Raw genomic sequence first — 19,582 nt, 5'->3', positions numbered from 1 at the left:
CACTGAGAAACAAGAAAGAACCTGCTGTGAAACTACAAACCCAAACACATTACACATCACATCTCCAGCACATCTCCAATTGCATAAGGACATTTCAGAACAGAACTACAAACACAGATTAGATTAACTCTAAAAAGAAATTTAGGGGATCAGCTTTAAAAAATGGATAGAAGTTAAAAAAAAAAATAATAATCTAATTTAATTGACTAAATTAATCATTTTAAGTTGCATTATAATGCTGATCATTGCATCAACTTGTTAAAGTTAATAATTAATTTTAGATAAGAACTAGAAAAACAGATTATATTAAATCTAAAAAAAAAATTAGGGAATTATCACAGCTTTAAAAAAAATGCATGGTTAAAAGTAAAAAAAAATCTAATGTAATTGACTAAATTAATTATTATTATGCTGATCATTGCATTACGAATTGTGTGCAATTTACATAGATTTTTTTAAAAGTTAATAATTAATAAATAAGTCTCAGCATGCTTTAAGATTAGATAAAAAGAAAAAAAACATTGAATTAATTTGTTTTATTGTTGTTATTTAGTAAATGGAGACACCTGTTACTGTTTAATGCTCTTACATTTGACATTTAAAAGTTTTTGTGTTTTTTAGTTTAACATTAAAGGAAACTTATTAATTATTTGGTAATGCATTACACCCAACACCGTTGGTGACTACATGAAATAAGAGCTTAAATTTATGCAAAATAATTACTTTGGCTTGCTAGTGACATGCTAATTATGCTAGAAACATGCTAGTAACTTGCTAATCATGCTAACAACATGCTAGTAACATGCTAATCATGCAAGCAACCTGCTAGCAACTTGCTGATCATGTTAGAAACATGCTAACAACATGCTAGCAACTTGCTAATCATGACAACAACATGCTAGTAACATGTTAATCACGCTAGAAACATGCTAGTAACTTGCTAATCATGCTAACAACATGCTAATCATGCAAGAAACATGTTAACTTGGTAATCATGCTAGAAACATGCTAGCAACTTGCTAATCATGCTAGAAACATACTAACAATCTGCTAATCATGCTAAAACATGGTAGCAACATGCTAACAACTTGTTAATTATGTTAGAAACATGCTAGCAACATGCTAACAACTTGCCAATTATGCTAAAACATGCAAACAACTTGCTAATCATGCTAGCAACATACTAGTAGCATGCTAATCATGCTAGAAACAAACTAGCAACATGCTAACTACTTGCTAATCATGTTAAAAATGTGCTAACAACATGCTAGTAACTTGCTAATGTTAATGTTGCTAATGGTAGAATCATACTGACATGTTAATTATCTATCTATCTATCTATCTATCTATCTGACAGATTGCATTCAAACTTTAACCTTTTAAAACTACTTTAAACTTCAAACTATTTCATACTGAAAACTATCCAAACTTAAAACTTTTAAAAACTTTTTAAACTTTTTCAAACTTTCTGGTCCGGCTTTCTCAAGCCAACTTAAACTTTTTATTTATAGCAATTTATGCAAATAATACATTTTGCATGCACAATTATAGCTGTTAATTTGAACTAAAATAAATCAGACTATTTTATTCCAGGTCCACCAATCAATTAAGTTGAAAAAAAAAATTTGTTAACTTAGTGTTTTATGAGTTATCAACTTAAAATTTATGTTTATGCTACAAAATATTAAGTTCCACTAACTCAACATAGTTTGCTGGTTGAACAACATTTTATTAAAAATTGCTCCATAACTCCAAAACAATAATGCAAACACTTTTTTTTAAAAGAGTCGAAACGTTTGTTTTTAGCATGCAAAAACTATAAGCCAGTTAAAACTGAAGCCAAAAGCATGAAGTGGAGTTCTGATACTGATTCATTCCTTTATTAAGGTTCAGATATCGTTGCACAGGAATGTAGAGTAAAAAATACTTGTGATTAAAAAACCTGTTAGAACAATGAATCAACTGAAACGTTCCAAAATTTCCAGCTACAAAGCAAAATAAAAAAATATACATATGTATATCCGTCAGTCGTGCATGAGCTACCAGAAGCCTCATCGATTATTGATGCTCTTAAATACTGATTATGAGAGAATAATGCTTCATTCTGTACATACGAGACAAAGAAGAAGAGAAATCGCGTCAGAAGGCCTTCCCCTGCCGGATCATTGCCTAACGCAGTCAATCGGAGACTAACGAGATATGAATTGCAAAGAGCCGATCGCTGGATCTTCAACGGAGTGAAGAAACCACAACGCTGATCTTCAGACACCAAACAGGTATGAAGAGATTCAGATTCTGGTTTTATTACTGTAGTGCTATCATTAGGTTTCATTAAGTCTGTGCAGCTTTTTCTTGCATGATCATACTGTGGAATAAAGAAAGATGTGGTGTGATGAATTATGCAATCGCTTTGGCTTCGGGTAAGAACGCCTCCCAGTATTTTATTAGCTGAAAAACAGACAAAGCAAACATGAAATAAACTTTTTACAACTGCTGATTTGTAAAACACACTACCATCGCTTGATAGCTTAACATGTACCTGCTGCTGTGTGTTAACTAGTGACTCCAGATATTTAATGATGACGACTTTGAAATCCTTCACTCTGTCTTTCTGTGAGGAGAAAAAGACACTCAGGTCAGAGAAACCAGCGTTTGGTTTCTACAGACATTCTGACAGCTGAACTCACCTCGAATCGCCCAACCTCTCGCCGGATGTTTTTTGATATCTGCTCAAAATCTCTTTCACCCTGCTGCACTTTACCTTCCCACTAAACACACAAAGACATGAGAGGCTTTATGACTTCAGTGTGTGTCAAACACAAAGAGCTGAAAAACTAGCCGTCATGAGCAGAACAAACAGAGTCACATCAGGTCAGAAGGTCTAGTGAGCGTATGATGATGATTTATGGAATGAGGGCGTGAACTATAATGAATCCTGCATTAAAAACTACAACTATACAACACACGACATCAGCATTTATTAAACACTACAAATGAACCAGCAGCTGTTGAAGGAACAGTTCACCTTATAATGAAAACGTGCTGAATGTCTTCTTCAGATTTGTAAAAATGTGTCATTCCATCACTGTCTCTCCAATGGATCCTCGGCAGTGAATGGGTGCCGTCAGAATGAGAGTCCAAACAGCTGATAAAAACATCACAATAATTCACAAGTAACCCACACCACTCCAGTCCCACTTAAAGTGCTTAAATTTGACTTTTTGAAATTTAAGGCCTGGAAAACCTCTGAAAATAGCAAGATTCCTGAACATAACCAGTTACCTCACTTCAATATGTTCCTAGATTTGTGTCGGATGTTATTTTTGGAATGGAAATATGGATATTTTATTTGTAAGCATCAAACATTTTTCAGTTAATGTCATAAAACTAGCGAGCTAAGCCAGTAGTAGTACTGACAGTGTTGTGTAAACATGACTGAAGAAGCGAAAAGAGGAACAGACAAACCGAATCAACTGAGTGAGTCATTTACGCTGGAACCATTCAGACTGATTCAAACTTGTGACTTTGATCATTTACTTCAACCGATTCACTTGCAAAAACCAGAGATTAAATTAAAAGAGCCATTCATTTTAGAATCTCGGCATCGTTTATGATTTTAAAAAGCACTTCTAGTGATGGATGAAACTGAGCTTTTCAAAACTCTGAATCAGTAAAATAACTGCGTCAAAATGATTCACTGTTTCGAAGTGCTCCAATCGGATCGTGTATCGTGAATCATTTGATTTAGATCGGACATTCAAATTGCGTATCATGGTTCAGACTTTGGAGCGGGTTTGCGAATCATTTAATTCAGATTGGAACTTCATGGCGGGTTCGCGATTCATTTAATTCAGATCGAGGCTTTGCAGCAGGTTTGCGAATCATTTGATTCAGATCGGAACTTCATAGCAGTTCGCGAATCATTTAATTTAGATCGAGGCTTTGGAGGGGGTTCACGAATCATTTCATTCAGACTGAGGCTTTGGAGCAGGTTTGCGAATCATTTGTTTCAGATAGGAACTTTGTAGCAGGTTCGTGAATCATTTGATTACGACAGGAACTTTGGGTTTGCAAATCATTTTAATTCATATCGAGGCTTTGAAGCGGGTTCACAAATCATTAAATTCAGATCAGAACTTTGTAGCAGGTTTGCAAATCAATTCATTCATATAAAGACTTTGGAGCAGGTTTGCAAATCATTTGATTCAGATCGGAACTTTGTAGCGGATTTGCAAATCATTTTAATTAATATTGAGGCTTTGGAGCGGATTCACGAATCATTTGATTCAGATCGGAACTTTGTAGCGGGTTTGTGAATCATTTGATTCATATCAGAACTTTGTAGCAGGTTCGCAAATCATTTCATTCAGATCGAGGCTTCATAAAAATATATAAAAATATATTTTTATTCGTCTGTTTTTCTTTTGTAGAATTTGAAAGATAAGACATTGTTTGATAAATAAGATCTCCGTTTGAAGTCAAGAAAGTAGTGCTCATAAGGCCTTGAAAGTCCTGGAATTTCATTTTACAGTACCTGTACAAACCCTGTTAAGACGACAAAAGCAGAAACAAATCCATCATTAAGACGACTTTAACTAAAATATCCATAATTCATAATAACGCTTCCTCTAGTGAAAAACTGATCTGGTCTGAATCAGGAGAGAAATCTGCACAGATCAAGCACCGTTTACAAGCCAAAACAGCTGTAAAAATCAAATATGTGGCTAGATTTTGATGTGAGAGACAAAAGGAGATGGACTTTTATTATGGATTATGGACTTGTATTTTAGTTAAAAATGTCTTAATGATGGATTTGTTTCTTCTGATGCTTTTGTCTTCTCAAGATGTTAACTGATGGACTGGAGTGGTGTGGGTTACTTGTGGATTATTGTGATGTTTTTAATCAGCTGTTTGGACTCTCATTCTGACAGCACCCATTCACTGCAGAGGATCCATTGGTGAGCAGGTGATGGAATGACACATTTCTGACACAAATCTGATGAACGAACAAACTCATCTGCATGTTGAGCACATTTTCATTTTGACTGAACTATTCCTTTACAGAGAGATTAAACAGTGGGAAAGACGCTGTAGTGTTTGTAAGCATGTCATGTGCGTCTGATGAATCCATAATTAGGCTCTGATCTACATAATGCAAATATAAGTATGTGTGAGGAGCGTAAGAGAGCAGACGTGACGGTGGAGACAGCAAATTAAATCAAAGCGAAGGTCCTACCTCCTCGATCTCCTTTGTGGGGCGTGACGGGGAAAATGCAGAAATTAAAGAGGCTGAAAATGTTTCGTGCTTAAAAGAATCAATAACTGTCATGAATTCCTGCAGCTGTCAGGTGGTTTGAGGTAAACAGTAGAGATATGAATGAACCGGGAGGGAGGGGAACGGGAAACAAACGTGCTGGATAACTCCCATCAGGCCCAGCGCTGCTCACGTTAAACCATGATATCACAGCGTTTTCTCATTATGGTTTGTTTCAGTGAGAGTTTGTCATGTTTTGTACCTCCTTGATTTCGTCTTTGGCCTGCTGCAGTTTGTCGGGTTTGTTGGCGTACTGGAGTTTGGCTTCAGCCTCTCTCTTGCGCTGCAGCATCACCTGCGCGTCCTGCCATTTGGCCCACGTCTTCATCCGCTGGTCAAACACACCCTACAGCACAGACACATTAAATGACAAAATTACATGCAACAAATTACCAAACTTCTAACTAAAATGAACATGAAAGCCTGAAATACACACACCAAAAATACATTTTAAATCAAAATATTAGCAAAACTATAACAGTATCTCAAAGATACTAAAATAACACGTATGTTTGCAAGTTTATTGTTAAAAACAGACATCTCTACAGCCATATGAGATGTTCATGACGTTTTCCACTCACTTTAACGGCGGTGATGAGCCGCACATAGTCTCCCAGCAGCTCTGAGAACATGTAGAAATCAGCGTAGGCCTGATCCTGATGCAGCTGGTCGATCTTCTCCTCCACTTCGGCCAGCTGGGACAGAGCTCGTGACAGCGCTGTATGATCCTCAGAGTTTCCCAGCATAGCCGCGCTTTTAGCAAATGACGCTGTGTTCACAGACAACTCTGAGAGAGAACATGAACATGATGATCAACAGTGAAGTCATTATGCAGCATATACACTACTGGTCAAAAATCTGGAACAATTAGCAAGTCTCTTCTGCTCACTAAAGCTGCATTTATTTAATCAAAAATGCAGTAAAAATGTGATATATTTTTAGAATCTAAAGTAGCTGATTTCTATGTCAATATCTGTTAAAACGTAATTTATTGCTGTGATCAAAGCTGAATTTTCAGCATCATTACTGTGTCACATGACCCTTCAGAAATCATTCTAATATGCTGATTTGCTCCGCAAGAAACATCTCTGATTATTAGCAATGTTGAAAACAGTTTTGCTGCACAATAGTTTTGTGAAAACTGTCATACATTTTATTTTTCATGATTCAAAGATGAATATAAAGTTCAAAAGCAAGCATTTATTTGAAATAGCAATCTTTTGTAACATTATAAATGTCTTTACTGTTACCTTTGATCAGTTTAATTCATCCTTGAGTTACAAAGTATCTGAGTGACATTAAAAAGCTTGAAATAACAAAAATCATATTGGAGAAATTCTAATAACAGCTGTTTGGGGTCAGAATGTTTTACATTGTTTTGATGTCTCTTCTGCTCACTAAGGCTACATTTAATTAATCAAAAATACAGTAAAAATGTGAAATATTATTCCAATTTCAAATTACTGCTTTGTAGGTGAATATCTGTTAAACTGTAATTTATTTCTGTGATGCGCAGCTGAATTTTCAGCATCATTACTCCAGTCTTCAGTGTCACATGATCCTTCAGAAAACATTCTAATATGCTGATTTGCTGCTCAACAAACATTTCTGATTATTAGCAATGTTGAAAACAGTTGTGCTGCCCAATATTTTTGTGGAAACCATCATACATTTTATTTCTCAGGACTCAGATAAATAGACAGTTAAAAAAAGGCTTTTATTTGAAATAGAAATCTTTTGTAACATTATAAATGTCTTTTGATCAAATTAATGCATCCTTGATGAATAAAAGCAATACTTTTTATCCTAAACTTTTAAATGGAAGTGTATCACAGTTTCCATATTGATAATAACCAAGTTTCTTGAATTCTTTGAGTTCTTTTAAATTCCAATAATATTTCACAATTTTACTGTATTTTTCATCAAATAAATTAAAAGGAGGACCTTTTAATTTATTAACATTTATCAAAAAAAAAAAAGTAGCCTTAGTGAGTAGAAGAGACTCAAAAACATTATAAAAAAAAAAAAAAAAAAAAAAAAAAAAAAAAAAAAAAAATTGACAGGTAGTGTATAAAATCATAAATATAACTCATAAAACATGTTATTAATATTTCTGATGTTTTTATTTGTATTATGAATGTGTCTTACCCTTCCTGTGACACACCAGTGATTCTACACTAGCGTGAAGTTTTCTGAGCTGAACATCCAGATTCTCAAACTGCTGCTGTTTCTCTTCAAACCACTTTTTACACAAACACACAAACACAAAATCATTGAAGAAAACACTTCATCCAAATGATGATAATGGTATGCATGCTTATAAATAAAGTTCAGTGATCAGTTCTTAAAAATAACATTTTTTCTTAGTGTGAACAACATTTTAATCATCTACAGAATCTTTTGAGCATTTAAGGCTCCATCAGAGTCAATATAAACTGTCAGGTTGTCTTTCTTAAGTGTAAATTCATGATTTTATTTATATTTGCATGTAAGCATGATGGATGTGACACCGTACTGACTGTAAGCCGTGTTCAGTGTATAAAGAGCACACGTGTGTCCTGACCCCCGCTCTCTCTCTCTCTCTCACACACACACACACACACACACACACACACACACACACCTTAGGATTGTAGCCAGAGAGCAGCTCATTAATTCGTCTCATTATTCAAGTCCAAAAATCAGAGCCTTACCGCATCCGATTCATTCATCTTGATTGTCATTTTGTTGACAGCGTCGGCCGCTTTGTTTACCATCCTCAATATTCCGGCCCCACTCAGCGCCTGTGTGCTAACCGCTCGCGGCAGCTGGGATAAAATGACAAATAAGGGCAAACAAACCGGTTAACAGGCCGCGGCTCAGATCCCGTCCCGCGGGGAGCATTTCTCCTCCCGCCGCCCCGCCTCCGTCCGCAGCGCACCGGGATTTTCTCCAGTCCCATACATTTCAATGCCGGTCCAATTTAATACGTTTCACCCTGGAAAACTCTCAGAGGGCCCGCGGGCAAAAATAGCTTTCAATCGGCCCGACCGTTTAGCCCTTTACAATTGCTGGAGTCTTCCATTATACATACTTAATACAGACATTCGCCGCACTCACGCCCGGCCCACTTTTGGGCCTGTAAAGAGAAAATAAGGGGCTGGAGGAGCACAAATCCATTGGATCTGTTCAGTGTGTTACTCAAGAGAACAGAGCACGATGATCAAAAGTGAGAAACTATTAATACAGGTGACTTTCTGAGCACTGGGTGTAATATAATGTCCTTTTCTCACTTGAATTTAAAAATATTTTTAATTCATATAATCTGATGTCAATATGATTAATTCTAAAACATCCACATAGAGTGTTTTTACACTTATGTTAAGCGTTTGGAGTCAATTCAACATTCAAGACATTCACATATTATATGGACATTATATGGAAGCTTATTTCCGCAGAGGCATAAAACAAAAATGCAAACTGCAAAATTATCTCTCACAATTCTGAATTTTTGTTTCTGCAGCAGAAAAAGATATTTTTAAATTTTGAAGACTTTCATGCACGTTCATGGTAATTCTGAGTTTATATCTTGCAGTTCTGAGTTTATACCTCTCAATTCTGAGATTGTTCTTGCAATTCTACATTTATTTCCTGCAATTCAGAGTTTATATTTGTCAATTCAGAGTTTATTCTTGCAATTCTATGTTTATTTCTTGCAATTCTGAGTTTATTCTTGCAATACTATGTTTATTTTGGCAATTCTACATTTATTTCTTGCAATTCTACATTTATTTCTTGCAATTCTACGTTTATTCTTGCAATTCTATGGTTATTTCTTGCAATTCTGAGTTCATATCTCTCAATTTTGAGTTTATTCTTGCAGTTATACATTTATTTCTTGCAATTTTGAGTTTATATCAGTCAATTCAGTTTATTCTTGCAATTCAATTTTTATTTTCACAATTCTATGTTTATTTTGGCAATTCTACGTTTATTTCTTGCAATTCTGAGTTTACATCTCTCAAATTTGAGTTTTTTCTTGCAATTCTGTTTATTTTTTGCAATTCTGTTTATTTTAACAAATTCTGTTTATTTCTTGCAATTCTGAGTTTATATCTGTCAATTCTGAATTTATTCTCGCAATTTTACATTTATTTCTTGCAATTTTGAGTTTATATCTGTCAATTCAGTTCATTCTTACAAAATTCATTTATTTCTTGCAATTCTGAGTTCATTCTTGCAATTCTGTTTATTTTCACAATTCTGTTTATTTCTTGCAATTCTGAGTTTATATCTGTCAATTGAGTTTATTCTTGCAATTCAGTTTATTTTCGCAATTCTACGTTTATTTCTTGCAATTCTGAGTTTATATGTCAATTCAGTTTTTTTTCTTGCAATTCTGTTTTCTGCAATTCTACATTTATTTCTTGCAATTCTGTTTATTTTCGCAATTCTGTATTCTTGCAATTCAGTTTATATCTCTCAATTCAGTTTATTTCTTGCAGTTTAGTTTATATATCTCAATACAGTTAATATATCTCAATTATATATCTCATGCTTATTCTTGCAATTCTATGTTTATTTTTAAAATTTTGTTTATTTTCACAATTCTAAGTTTATTCTTGCAATTCTACTTTTATTTCTTGCAATTCTGAATTTATATCTCTCAATTCTGAGTTTTTTTCTCAATTCAGAGTTTATTTTTGCAACTCTGACATTATTTCTTACAATTCCAAGTTTACATCTCTCAGAATGAGAATTTTTCTCAGAATTGTAAGAAAAAAGTCAGAATTGAGATAAAAAGTTGCAATTAAAGCTTTTATTTTTTGATGTAGCGTAATCAGACGGGAATAAAATCCAAGAGTAGCTCAGTAACTGTCTGGTAATATGATGCTCCCATATAAAACATCTCTATTGTTTAGAGAGACGGTGATGGTACCTCTGAACTCTCCAGAAACTGCAGGACATCGGGGTCTTTGAGCAGTGCGGGGTGTTTGACGGTCCTTAGCAGATACCTGCAACACAAACACGCGTCTCCCATCAGGATCCAGTTCTCTAACAGATGAAGTCTAGAGCTGAGCCGAGGAAAGCCGGCCGAGCCGCTGACCTTCACGTCAGTCAGCGGCCTGATAAAAAGGGCAGAGAAATGTCAGCGCCTCACTTAACTGTAATTTTTATTCGATTCATCAGTTTGTGCAAAACCAGGAGCGCAGCAGCGATCAGCGGCCGAAAGAACGGCAAGACGGCAGCAAACCTCCTGAGCGTGCACATAATTATTTATCTAATATTTCTTGCTTAACCTTTTAGCCACAAAAGAGCAGAACACGAGTGATCTTTGCACCGCATCAGACGAACAGAAAACACGACACTGCAGGGATTCACATGGAGCCAACCAGCACTAGATATCGATTTGATTCGATTCACAAGCTTGCGATTCGATTCAGTTTCATTCTTGATTCAATTTGATTCAGTATAGATTCATTTGGATATTTAGGCAATCAAATCGGTCACTAGCAGTCACCCAGCTCTAGTGCTGACACTGAATGAAAATAAAACCAGTGAAATACCTTTCCAAAGCAGATCTTCTCTTCTCTACAAACTCCACCGATGACATGTCCTCTTTTCCCACTTTGACCTTCGTCATTCCTGAAACACACATAAACAAGCTCATTGTACATCAGACGCCATCAGAACACGTCTCTGATCATTTGTGCATGGACTTACCCACAATGCTCTTCTCAGGCGCAGGAGGCACGATGTAGCCAATATGCATGTACTTTGAGGCTAATTTACTGTGTAAACCCAGAAAATCACTGAAGCGCCTCTTGACGGAGACCTCGTCTCTGCTGAATATGGACAGACTGGTCTGCAAACAGAGAATAAGAGTCACATGATTTGTCCAGAAGATGAACAACATCTCAAACCAGAAGCTAAAACCTTTCTTACTTTGGTCGTGACTTTATAGACCATGTATGCATTCATGCCGTCACCTAGAAAAACACACAAATAAATCACAATCACAAATACCATGTGTGCACAAATACACAAGGAACTGTAGTTTACAAACAAACAAACCAATTATTTATAAATATATAAAAAAAAAAAGTTTTTAACTTTTTGATTTTGTTTTTCACAATAAAACAATAATAACATGATAACATAATAAAAAAACTATGATTTATGAAGAATCTAAAATTGTGTGTGTGTGTGTGTGTGTGTGTGTGTGTGTGTGTATATATATATATATATATATATACACACATTTTTTGTGTGTGTATATATTTTTTATATATATTTTTTTTTTGCATTTTTTTTTTTTACATATACATTACATATACATTTATATATATATATATATATATATATATATATATATATATATATATATATAACAATTTTCCATTTTCATTTTTTTCAGTTTTTCATTGTGCATTCCATTTAATCTCAATCAAACTGCAGTTGGATTTGGATTATTTTGATTAAAAATAACTAAAAAAATACAGCTAACTAACACCATAAAACAATAAAAACATGATAACATAAAAAAAACAAAACATCATTTATAAAGAATTTAAAATTGCATTAGAAATATATTATTTTGATTATATATATTTGATTATATATGAAAAATACGAAGTGTATATTGATAAATTTAAAATATATATATATATATATATATATATATATATATATATATATATATATATATATATATATATATATATATATATATATATTAGGTAAATAAATAAATAATGGATGTACATACCATATATAAAATAAATATACCTTAATAATGCAAATAAAAATGAATAAGAACAAATATATAAAATAATAATGAAAAATAATAATTGCAAGGCTACATGAGACTGATGTGAGTGTGTTCATCATCAGCATTCATTTCTTTAACTGAAATTGTGGGGCAAAACACGTCAATACAGAAAATGATTGAAAACAAAACATTTCCCCATCAAACAGACCAGTTTGTTTTTTGAATACCGATGAATGCTCTCCAAACAAATGACTATAAACGTGTTTGAGCTTGAGTTTTTCTAGCAGTGAGTATGTAGGTGTCATCAATGTAAAACTACACTCTTCATTCAGAAGCACTGCGAGACTTTAATTTATTTTCCGGTGTTGTCGTCGCTAAACACAGCTCAGAGCGAATCCTGCACCTGATAACATTTGAAAAGGTCTATCGATTCTCAGCATCCAGCAGGAGAGCACCAGTTCATCCTAAAACACCTTACCAACTTTCTCAGGGTCAGATACGGAAATCTGGATGTCGAACGTGTCCCTGTTTTCCTCTTCGTCTTCATCCTACAGAGGAAAATCTTAAGTGATTCAGTGAATCAAACTTATCAACATGAGATATGAGATATGATTGCAAGCGGCGCTTTACCTCGTCCGGCGAGCGGTCGAACACGTCCACTCTGGGGTTGATCATGACGGTGGGCGTCACGGGCGTGATGGCGGGCGACGGTCCGTCTGACAGGATCGGCTGCCGCTCTGGACTGTCCAGAGACACTTCCTCCGTCGCTTCTGAAAGAGACAAATAATGTTATTTAAACAAACACTGCTGTAACAATCATGCATAAATACTTTAGGGTCATTCTGTGTCAATTCAAAAATGGTCCCCGACTCAAATTTTTGATTTTGCCAATATTTCCTCTGAAGATAGATAGACATGTATAGTGATGAATCCAAAATATTAAATGTCATGGATGTATATTTACTGAGTAATCCACTATTTTGTAGAGGGGGGTCAAAATGGCATTTTCACCTGAGATTCAGAGCCAAATTACAGGGGGTTAAAAATGACTTTAGAAAGATGGAACCATAATAATGTTATTTTTACACAGAGATTGGTAGCCCTATTAGTTAAACTGGTTAAGTTTAGCAATCTTTGTTGCATTATGTGCTAATGGTGACCATTCAAAAATGGGAAAACAGCTGTTTTGACCAACACTTTTCAATCACTGAAAATGGGTAATATTCAACAATCTCAATTTGGAGCCTCATTGAGATCCCAATATCTCTGGGACTTAATGATGTAGGGCTTTGAAAATTAAGATTTGATATCTTTATCAAATATCAAAATTAAAACTGTGATATCTTTAATACTTCCTGAGTTATAGTCAAGCAAAATCATTTTAATGATTTACTGCTAAAGCCATATTGAAATTTCAATATCTCTGGAACCGAATCTCATAGGGCCTTAAAAATAAAGACAGCAAAATGAAAGTTTGTTAAGACCCAACATCTAAAAGAACCGTTTCCCCATTTTTGAATGGTCACCATTGGCACATAATGCAACAAAGATAGCTGAAGTCAACAGATTTTACTAACAGAACTACCAATCTCTGTGTAAAAATAACATTATGATGCTGCCATCTTTCTGAGATCATTTTAACCCCCTGTAATTTGACTCTGAACCTCAGGTGAAAATTGTCATTTTGACCTTCCTCTGCAAAATAGTGGATTACTTAGTAAATATTCATCCATGACATGTAATGTTTTGGCTTTCATTACTATACAAGTTTATCTTTCTTCAGAAAAAATACTAGCAAAATCAAAAATTTGAGCCGGGGAAGTTTCTGAAATTTGATTGATCTGACACGGAATGACCCTTTAAAAAACTCTTGGTTCAGTTGATTATTAACAAAATGTGAGCTGTCATGCGACATGACATTTACTATGCAGCTCATATGTTTGGGGCTGGTGAGATTTTTAATGCGCTTCTGCTCACCAAGGCTGCATTTACTTCATTAAAAATACAGTAAAATTGTGAAATATTAATATAATTTAAAATAGCTGTTGTCGATGTTAATAGCTGTTAAAATGTCATTTATTCCTGAGATCAAAGCTGAATTTTCAGCATCATTACTCCAGTCTTCAGTGTCATATGATTCTTCAGAAATCATTCTAATATGCTGATTTGCTGCTCAACAGACATTTCTGATTATTAGAACTGAAAACAGTTGAGTTGCACAATAGTTTTGTGGAAACGGTCATACATTTTATTATTCAGGATTCAAAGATGAATAGAAAGTTCAGAAGAACAGCATTTATTTGACATAGAAGTCTTTAGTAACATTATAAATGTCTTTACTGTTACTTTTGACCAATTTAATCCATCCTTGAGTTACAAAGTATCAATCTGAGTACCTTGAGTAACTTTTCAACAGTTTGGCGCATTAAAAAGCTTGAAATAACAAAAATCATATTGGAGAAATTTCAAAAGGTCAAAAAGTTTTTGGTCAGAATGTTTTTTTTAGTGTTTTGATGTATTTTCTGCTCACTAAGGCTGTGTTTAATTAATCAAAAATACAGTAAAAATTGTAAATATTATTACAATTTCAAATTACTGTTTTGTATGTGAATATCTGTTAAATTGTAATTTATTTCTGTGATCAAAGCTGCATTTTCAGCATCATTACTCAAGTCTTCAGTGTCACGTGATCCTTCAGAAATCATTCTAATATGCTGATTTGCTGCTCAACAAACATTTCTGATTATTAGAACTGAAAACAGTTGAGTTGCACAATAGTTTTGTGGAAACGGTCATACATTTTATTTTTCAGGATTCAAAGAAGAATAGAAAGTTCAGAAGAACAGCATTTGTTTGACATAGAAATCTTTAGTAACATTATAAATGTCTTTACTGTTACTTTTGAACAATTTAATCCATCCTTGAGTTACAAAGTATCAATCTGAGTACCTTGAGTAACTTTTCAACAGTTTGGCGCATTAAAAAGCTTAAAATAACAAAAATCATATTGGAGAAATTTCAAAAGGTCAAAAAGTTTTTGGTCAAAATGTTTTTTAGTGTTTTGATGTCTTTTCTGCTCATTAAGGCTGCGTTTAATTAATCAAAAATACAGTAAAAATTGTAAATATTATTACAATTTCAAATTACTGTTTTGTATGTGAATATCTGTTAAATTGTAATTTATTTCTGTGATCAAAGCTGCATTTTCAGCATCATTACTCAAGTCTTCAGTGTCACGTGATCCTTCAGAAATTATTCTAATATGCTGATTTACTGCATTTACCACTTCTGATTATTCCTAAGGTTGAAAACAGTTGTGCAAGTGTTAATTAATTATATATTATATATATATATATATATATATATACACTACCGTTCAAAAGTTTGGGGTCAGTACATTTTTATTGTTTCTTTTTTTTTTTTTTTTTTAAGAAATTAATACTTTTATTCACCAAGGATGTATTAAGTTAATAATTAAAAGTTTATTAAAAGTTAATAATAAATAATTTACATTGTTATAAAATATTTATATTTTGAATAAACACTGCACTTTTTAAAATTGTTATTCATGAAAGAATCCTGAAAAAAATTAATAAATAAAAAAAATCACAGGTTCCAAAAAATATTTGGCAGCACAACTGTTGATATTATCCAACACTGATCATTCTAATAATAAATCCGCATATTAGAATGATTTCTGAAGGATCATGTGACACTTAAGACTGGAGTAACAGCTGGTTAAAATTCAGGTTTTCATCACAGGAATAAATTCTATTTTAAAGTATGTTAAAATAAAAAACATTATTTTATATTGTAAAAACATTTTGCAATATTACTGTTTTTTTTCTATATTTTTTAATCAAATAAATGCAGCCTTGATGAGCATAAGAGACTTCTTTAAAGACTATTACAAGTCTTACTGACCCCAAACTTTTGAAAAGTAGTGTATATATATATATATATATATATATATATATATATATGTGTGTGTAACATAAATGTTCTGTTGTGCTTTCTCAAACTTTCTCAAAACTATCCAATCCTGAAGCTTCACATTCTGAATATTTAAATCTACAAACTCAGAATATACGAATCACACACCAGCAAAGAGGTCATCTGTATCATCGTCCAGCAGGATGGGCTCTACTTTGGGTCCGTTGGAGCTGGTGCTGATGTCTTCTGCAGGCAGATGAGCCGCTTCTGGAGACTGAGAGACAAAACAAACACAGTTTAGCACATGAAGTTTTATCAGAGACAGAAAAAGAACAACAGGCCAGAGATGAATCAAAAAATAATAATAAATCTGTAAAACAGTACATAATCCAAATCTGAAAGTTTCACCCTGAAAACTGAAGCTTATTTCCCATTAAAAACAGCAGGAAGTGACCCGTCTCCTCACACAATAATACTATCATTTATATATTATAAAACATTATTATAATTTTAATTAATATATATAATTATAAGCTTTGTAATGAAATGTTTTCTTTTTTTACTTTACATCCAACTTTCTTTGGTAGTTCTATAGAAACTAACACAGCCAAAAACAAACATGTGAATGTAGTTTTGTGAGTGAATCAGTCTTGAGGAGCTGAAGTACATCAGTTAATGTGACTCTCGCTCTCTTCTCATCACACACTCCAACAGCTCATTAAAGTTAATGTTCACACTCACAAAATGTGTCTCCTGTCATAAACGTGCTTCTCTCACAGGACAAACACATGACCAGAATCACAGGAAGTGTGCAGGGTCTTCCTGCACTTCGGGGTCTCAGAATCTGCTGATCAGCCATAAACGAGGCCAACGTCACATGAGCAGATCTGACCTGTCTGTACTGTTTATGAAGGATATTTTCTTACATGCATTTCGTTTAAGCATTTGCTAGCTGATAGCAAAGACTAAAGTGAGGCTCTACAGACAAAACTGGTGTTTGATGCACTGGTCAGTTTTGAGATTTGGCTCTATTTTGCTTCCATATCATGTCTCTTCTTTCAGACTATATTGAAAAGAAACACTTTTTGCATGCAAACACACATTTAAGTGTTACTTTTATTGCACTTTATCTATTTGCATCTATTTTATTGCACATCATATAGTTTTTTCTCTTACAAACTCCAAACTTTACAGTGATTTATACAACATTTAACTCTAAAAACATGATAAAAATGTGTTTGTTTTCTGTCTGTTGATAGTATTTTTTGATTTATGGAGTGATAAAAATAATAATATGACAACAAAATCAAACAAGAATTGATGAGTGTGGCTTTATCAAGTGTCTTTATGTTTTGGAAGTGTGTGCAAATGAGTTCATATTTGAATAGATAATGCCTCCTTTGCATACGTAAAAAAAAAAACACTTCAGAAAACTTGTAATATAAATCAACTGCCTTTGTGTCCTATGATTAACTACCTGGGGTAATATGGTGAGATCTGTTTGTTAAAACATTCACCTTATTACCACATTCATGTTTAATGCTGTTTTAAATTTAACATGACACACCCATGCAAATGTCACTAATATTATTTGTTGGTGAGCAACTATATTAGTTTTAGACAAGGCAAAGTTTATTTATACAGCATATTTCATAGACAAAATGATAATCCAAAGTGCTTTACATATTAAATGAATTAACATAATCATAAAACATGTAAAATTATTTAAAAAATTGATTTAAACTGAAGTAAAACTAGGGCTGGGCAACGATTAATTGCGATTAATCGCATCCAAAATTAAAGTTTTTTTTACATAATAATATATGCGTGTGTCCTGTGTATATTTATATAAAAATATTTATGTATAATATCAATTATATGAATGACAGCACAGTTAAGAATAACAACGATGCAATCACTGTTAAAGCAATTCATAAGAGTTTTACTCTTACTTTGGCTTCCTCGCGTTATTTAGTTTGCAATTACTAAAAAGTGCACAAGCTTGTAATCTGAAACGATGACGACTGATTCGATCTGTCGACGTGAATATTGAATATCTGCGCTGACGCGACGCAGTGTTGATGTGCGGAGGGAGCCCGTGGTGCGCATGCGCGCTCTGCATCTCTACAAGCTCATGAAATTCAATGAAATCTCTCAGAATTAGATGTAAATACGCCACTGATGTTTCGCTGATTATGAATATTGATTTGTGATTAGAGTGTGTGAGCAGAAGGGCCTGTCGATCCGCCTCGGCGGACAGTGAAGGCGATCATGGCGCGCAGCTTTAATCTCACCTCCATTGCGCTCACCGCGCTGACGAACAGATCCTCCCCGCCCTCCAGCTCCGAGAAGTCCGTCTGTGCGGCACCGGGCAGCGGTGGAGGTTCCCTGTCCTCCGCCATCTTCAACAATAACAGCCGAATAAAGTCTCACAGTCAGAGAATGAGTGTGTGATGAAGCCAGTCATGTGACCGAGTCTCATGACAGAAGCGCTTCATGCAGCTCATGCTCCGCCCTCACAGCGCAGAACGCCCACAAAAACAACACGCACGCACACACTGGTATTCCTATCATTATGGGTACATTCCGCTCTACTGTCCAAACTGTATTTTCTATCCCCTTACCCTAACTCTAAACTACAGGCATTTTTACATTAACAAAACACTTCATTCTGTGTGATTTATAAGTTTGTTTTCCAAGGACAAAATTGTCTGGTATTACTATATTTGTGGGGACATTTGGTCATCATAATAGTGAATACAAGTACACATACATACATTCGAATAACATTTCTATATATAACATTATAAAAATAATACAAATAGTATTATACAAGTAGCAAACAATAAAAAAAAAACATTTTTTTCTATAATAAAACCATGGTTAATTTGCTTAAGGGATTTGTATGTCTTTTCCTTTCTTTGTTTTGTTTTTCTAACTGTACTGCTTTAATGGTTTAATCTTTTGTACTGTTTAATAAAAAAGAAACAAAACAAAACAAAAAAGATTTGTGATACGCGCTTCGAATCGCGCGAATCCTCTCCGAAGTTCCGAACTGACTCAAATGAATTGCGATTTAAATCAAATGATTCGCGAAGCCGTTCTGAAGTTCCGATCTGACTCAAATGATTCGCGAAGCCGTTCTGAAGTTCCGATCTGACTCAAATGTTTCGCGAAGCCGTTCTGAATTTCCGATGTGACTCAAATGATTCGCGAAGCCGTTCTGAATTTCCGATGTGACTCAAATGATTCGCGAAGCCGTTCTAAAGTTCCGATCTGACTCAAATGATTCGCGAAGCCGTTCTGAAGTCCCGATCTGACTCAAATGATTCGCGAAGCCGTTCTGAAGTCCCGAACTGACTCAAATGATTTGCGATTTAAATCAAATGATTCGCGAACCGATTCTAAAGTTCCGATCTGACTCAAATGATTCGCGAAGCCGTTCTGAAGTTCCGATCTGACTCAAATGATTCGCGAAGCCGTTCTGAAGTCCCGAACTGACTCAAATGATTTGCGATTTAAATCAAATGATTCGTGAACCGATTCTAAAGTTCCGATCTGACTCAAATGATTCGCGAAGCCGT

General features: G+C 34.2%; 1 protein-coding gene across 1 annotated transcript; it reads right to left on the bottom strand.

Annotated features, from left to right (window-relative positions):
* Positions 1–1,864: 1,864 nt before the first annotated feature.
* Positions 1,865–18,488, bottom strand: snx2 (sorting nexin 2). Its single transcript, XM_051117704.1, has 15 exons — positions 18,293–18,488; positions 16,167–16,272; positions 12,696–12,835; positions 12,544–12,613; positions 11,240–11,283; positions 11,018–11,159; positions 10,861–10,939; positions 10,233–10,308; positions 8,008–8,121; positions 7,463–7,556; positions 5,896–6,101; positions 5,517–5,660; positions 2,688–2,768; positions 2,540–2,611; positions 1,865–2,448 (listed from the first exon to the last, which is right to left on the bottom strand). The coding sequence occupies exons 1-15, from the start codon at positions 18,398–18,400 to the stop codon at positions 2,398–2,400; spliced, it is 1,527 nt and encodes a 508-aa protein (XP_050973661.1). The 5' UTR covers positions 18,401–18,488; the 3' UTR covers positions 1,865–2,397.
* Between the last annotated feature and the right edge of the window lie 1,094 nt (positions 18,489–19,582).

Source organism: Labeo rohita, chromosome 8 (assembly GCF_022985175.1).
Source record: "Labeo rohita strain BAU-BD-2019 chromosome 8, IGBB_LRoh.1.0, whole genome shotgun sequence".
Lineage (NCBI taxonomy): Eukaryota > Metazoa > Chordata > Actinopteri > Cypriniformes > Cyprinidae > Labeo > Labeo rohita.
The sequence above is the reverse complement of the archived record's forward strand: the minus strand, read 5'-3'. Positions and strand labels throughout refer to the sequence as shown.

What these genes read in the sequence shown, in the direction of transcription:
- snx2 (XM_051117704.1), bottom strand. Translation starts at nt 18,400, where the DNA reads ATGGCGGAGGACAGGGAACCTCCACCGCTGCCCGGTGCCGCACAGACG. An exon ending in AGTTTCTGGAGAGTTCAGAG is followed by an intron (nt 8,122 to 10,232) that starts GTACCATCACCG and finishes ATTTTATCCCAG; the next exon opens with CTGCCGCGAGCGGTTAGCAC. An exon ending in TAGTTAACACACAGCAGCAG is followed by an intron (nt 2,449 to 2,539) that starts GTACATGTTAAG and finishes TCTGTTTTTCAG; the next exon opens with CTAATAAAATACTGGGAGGC.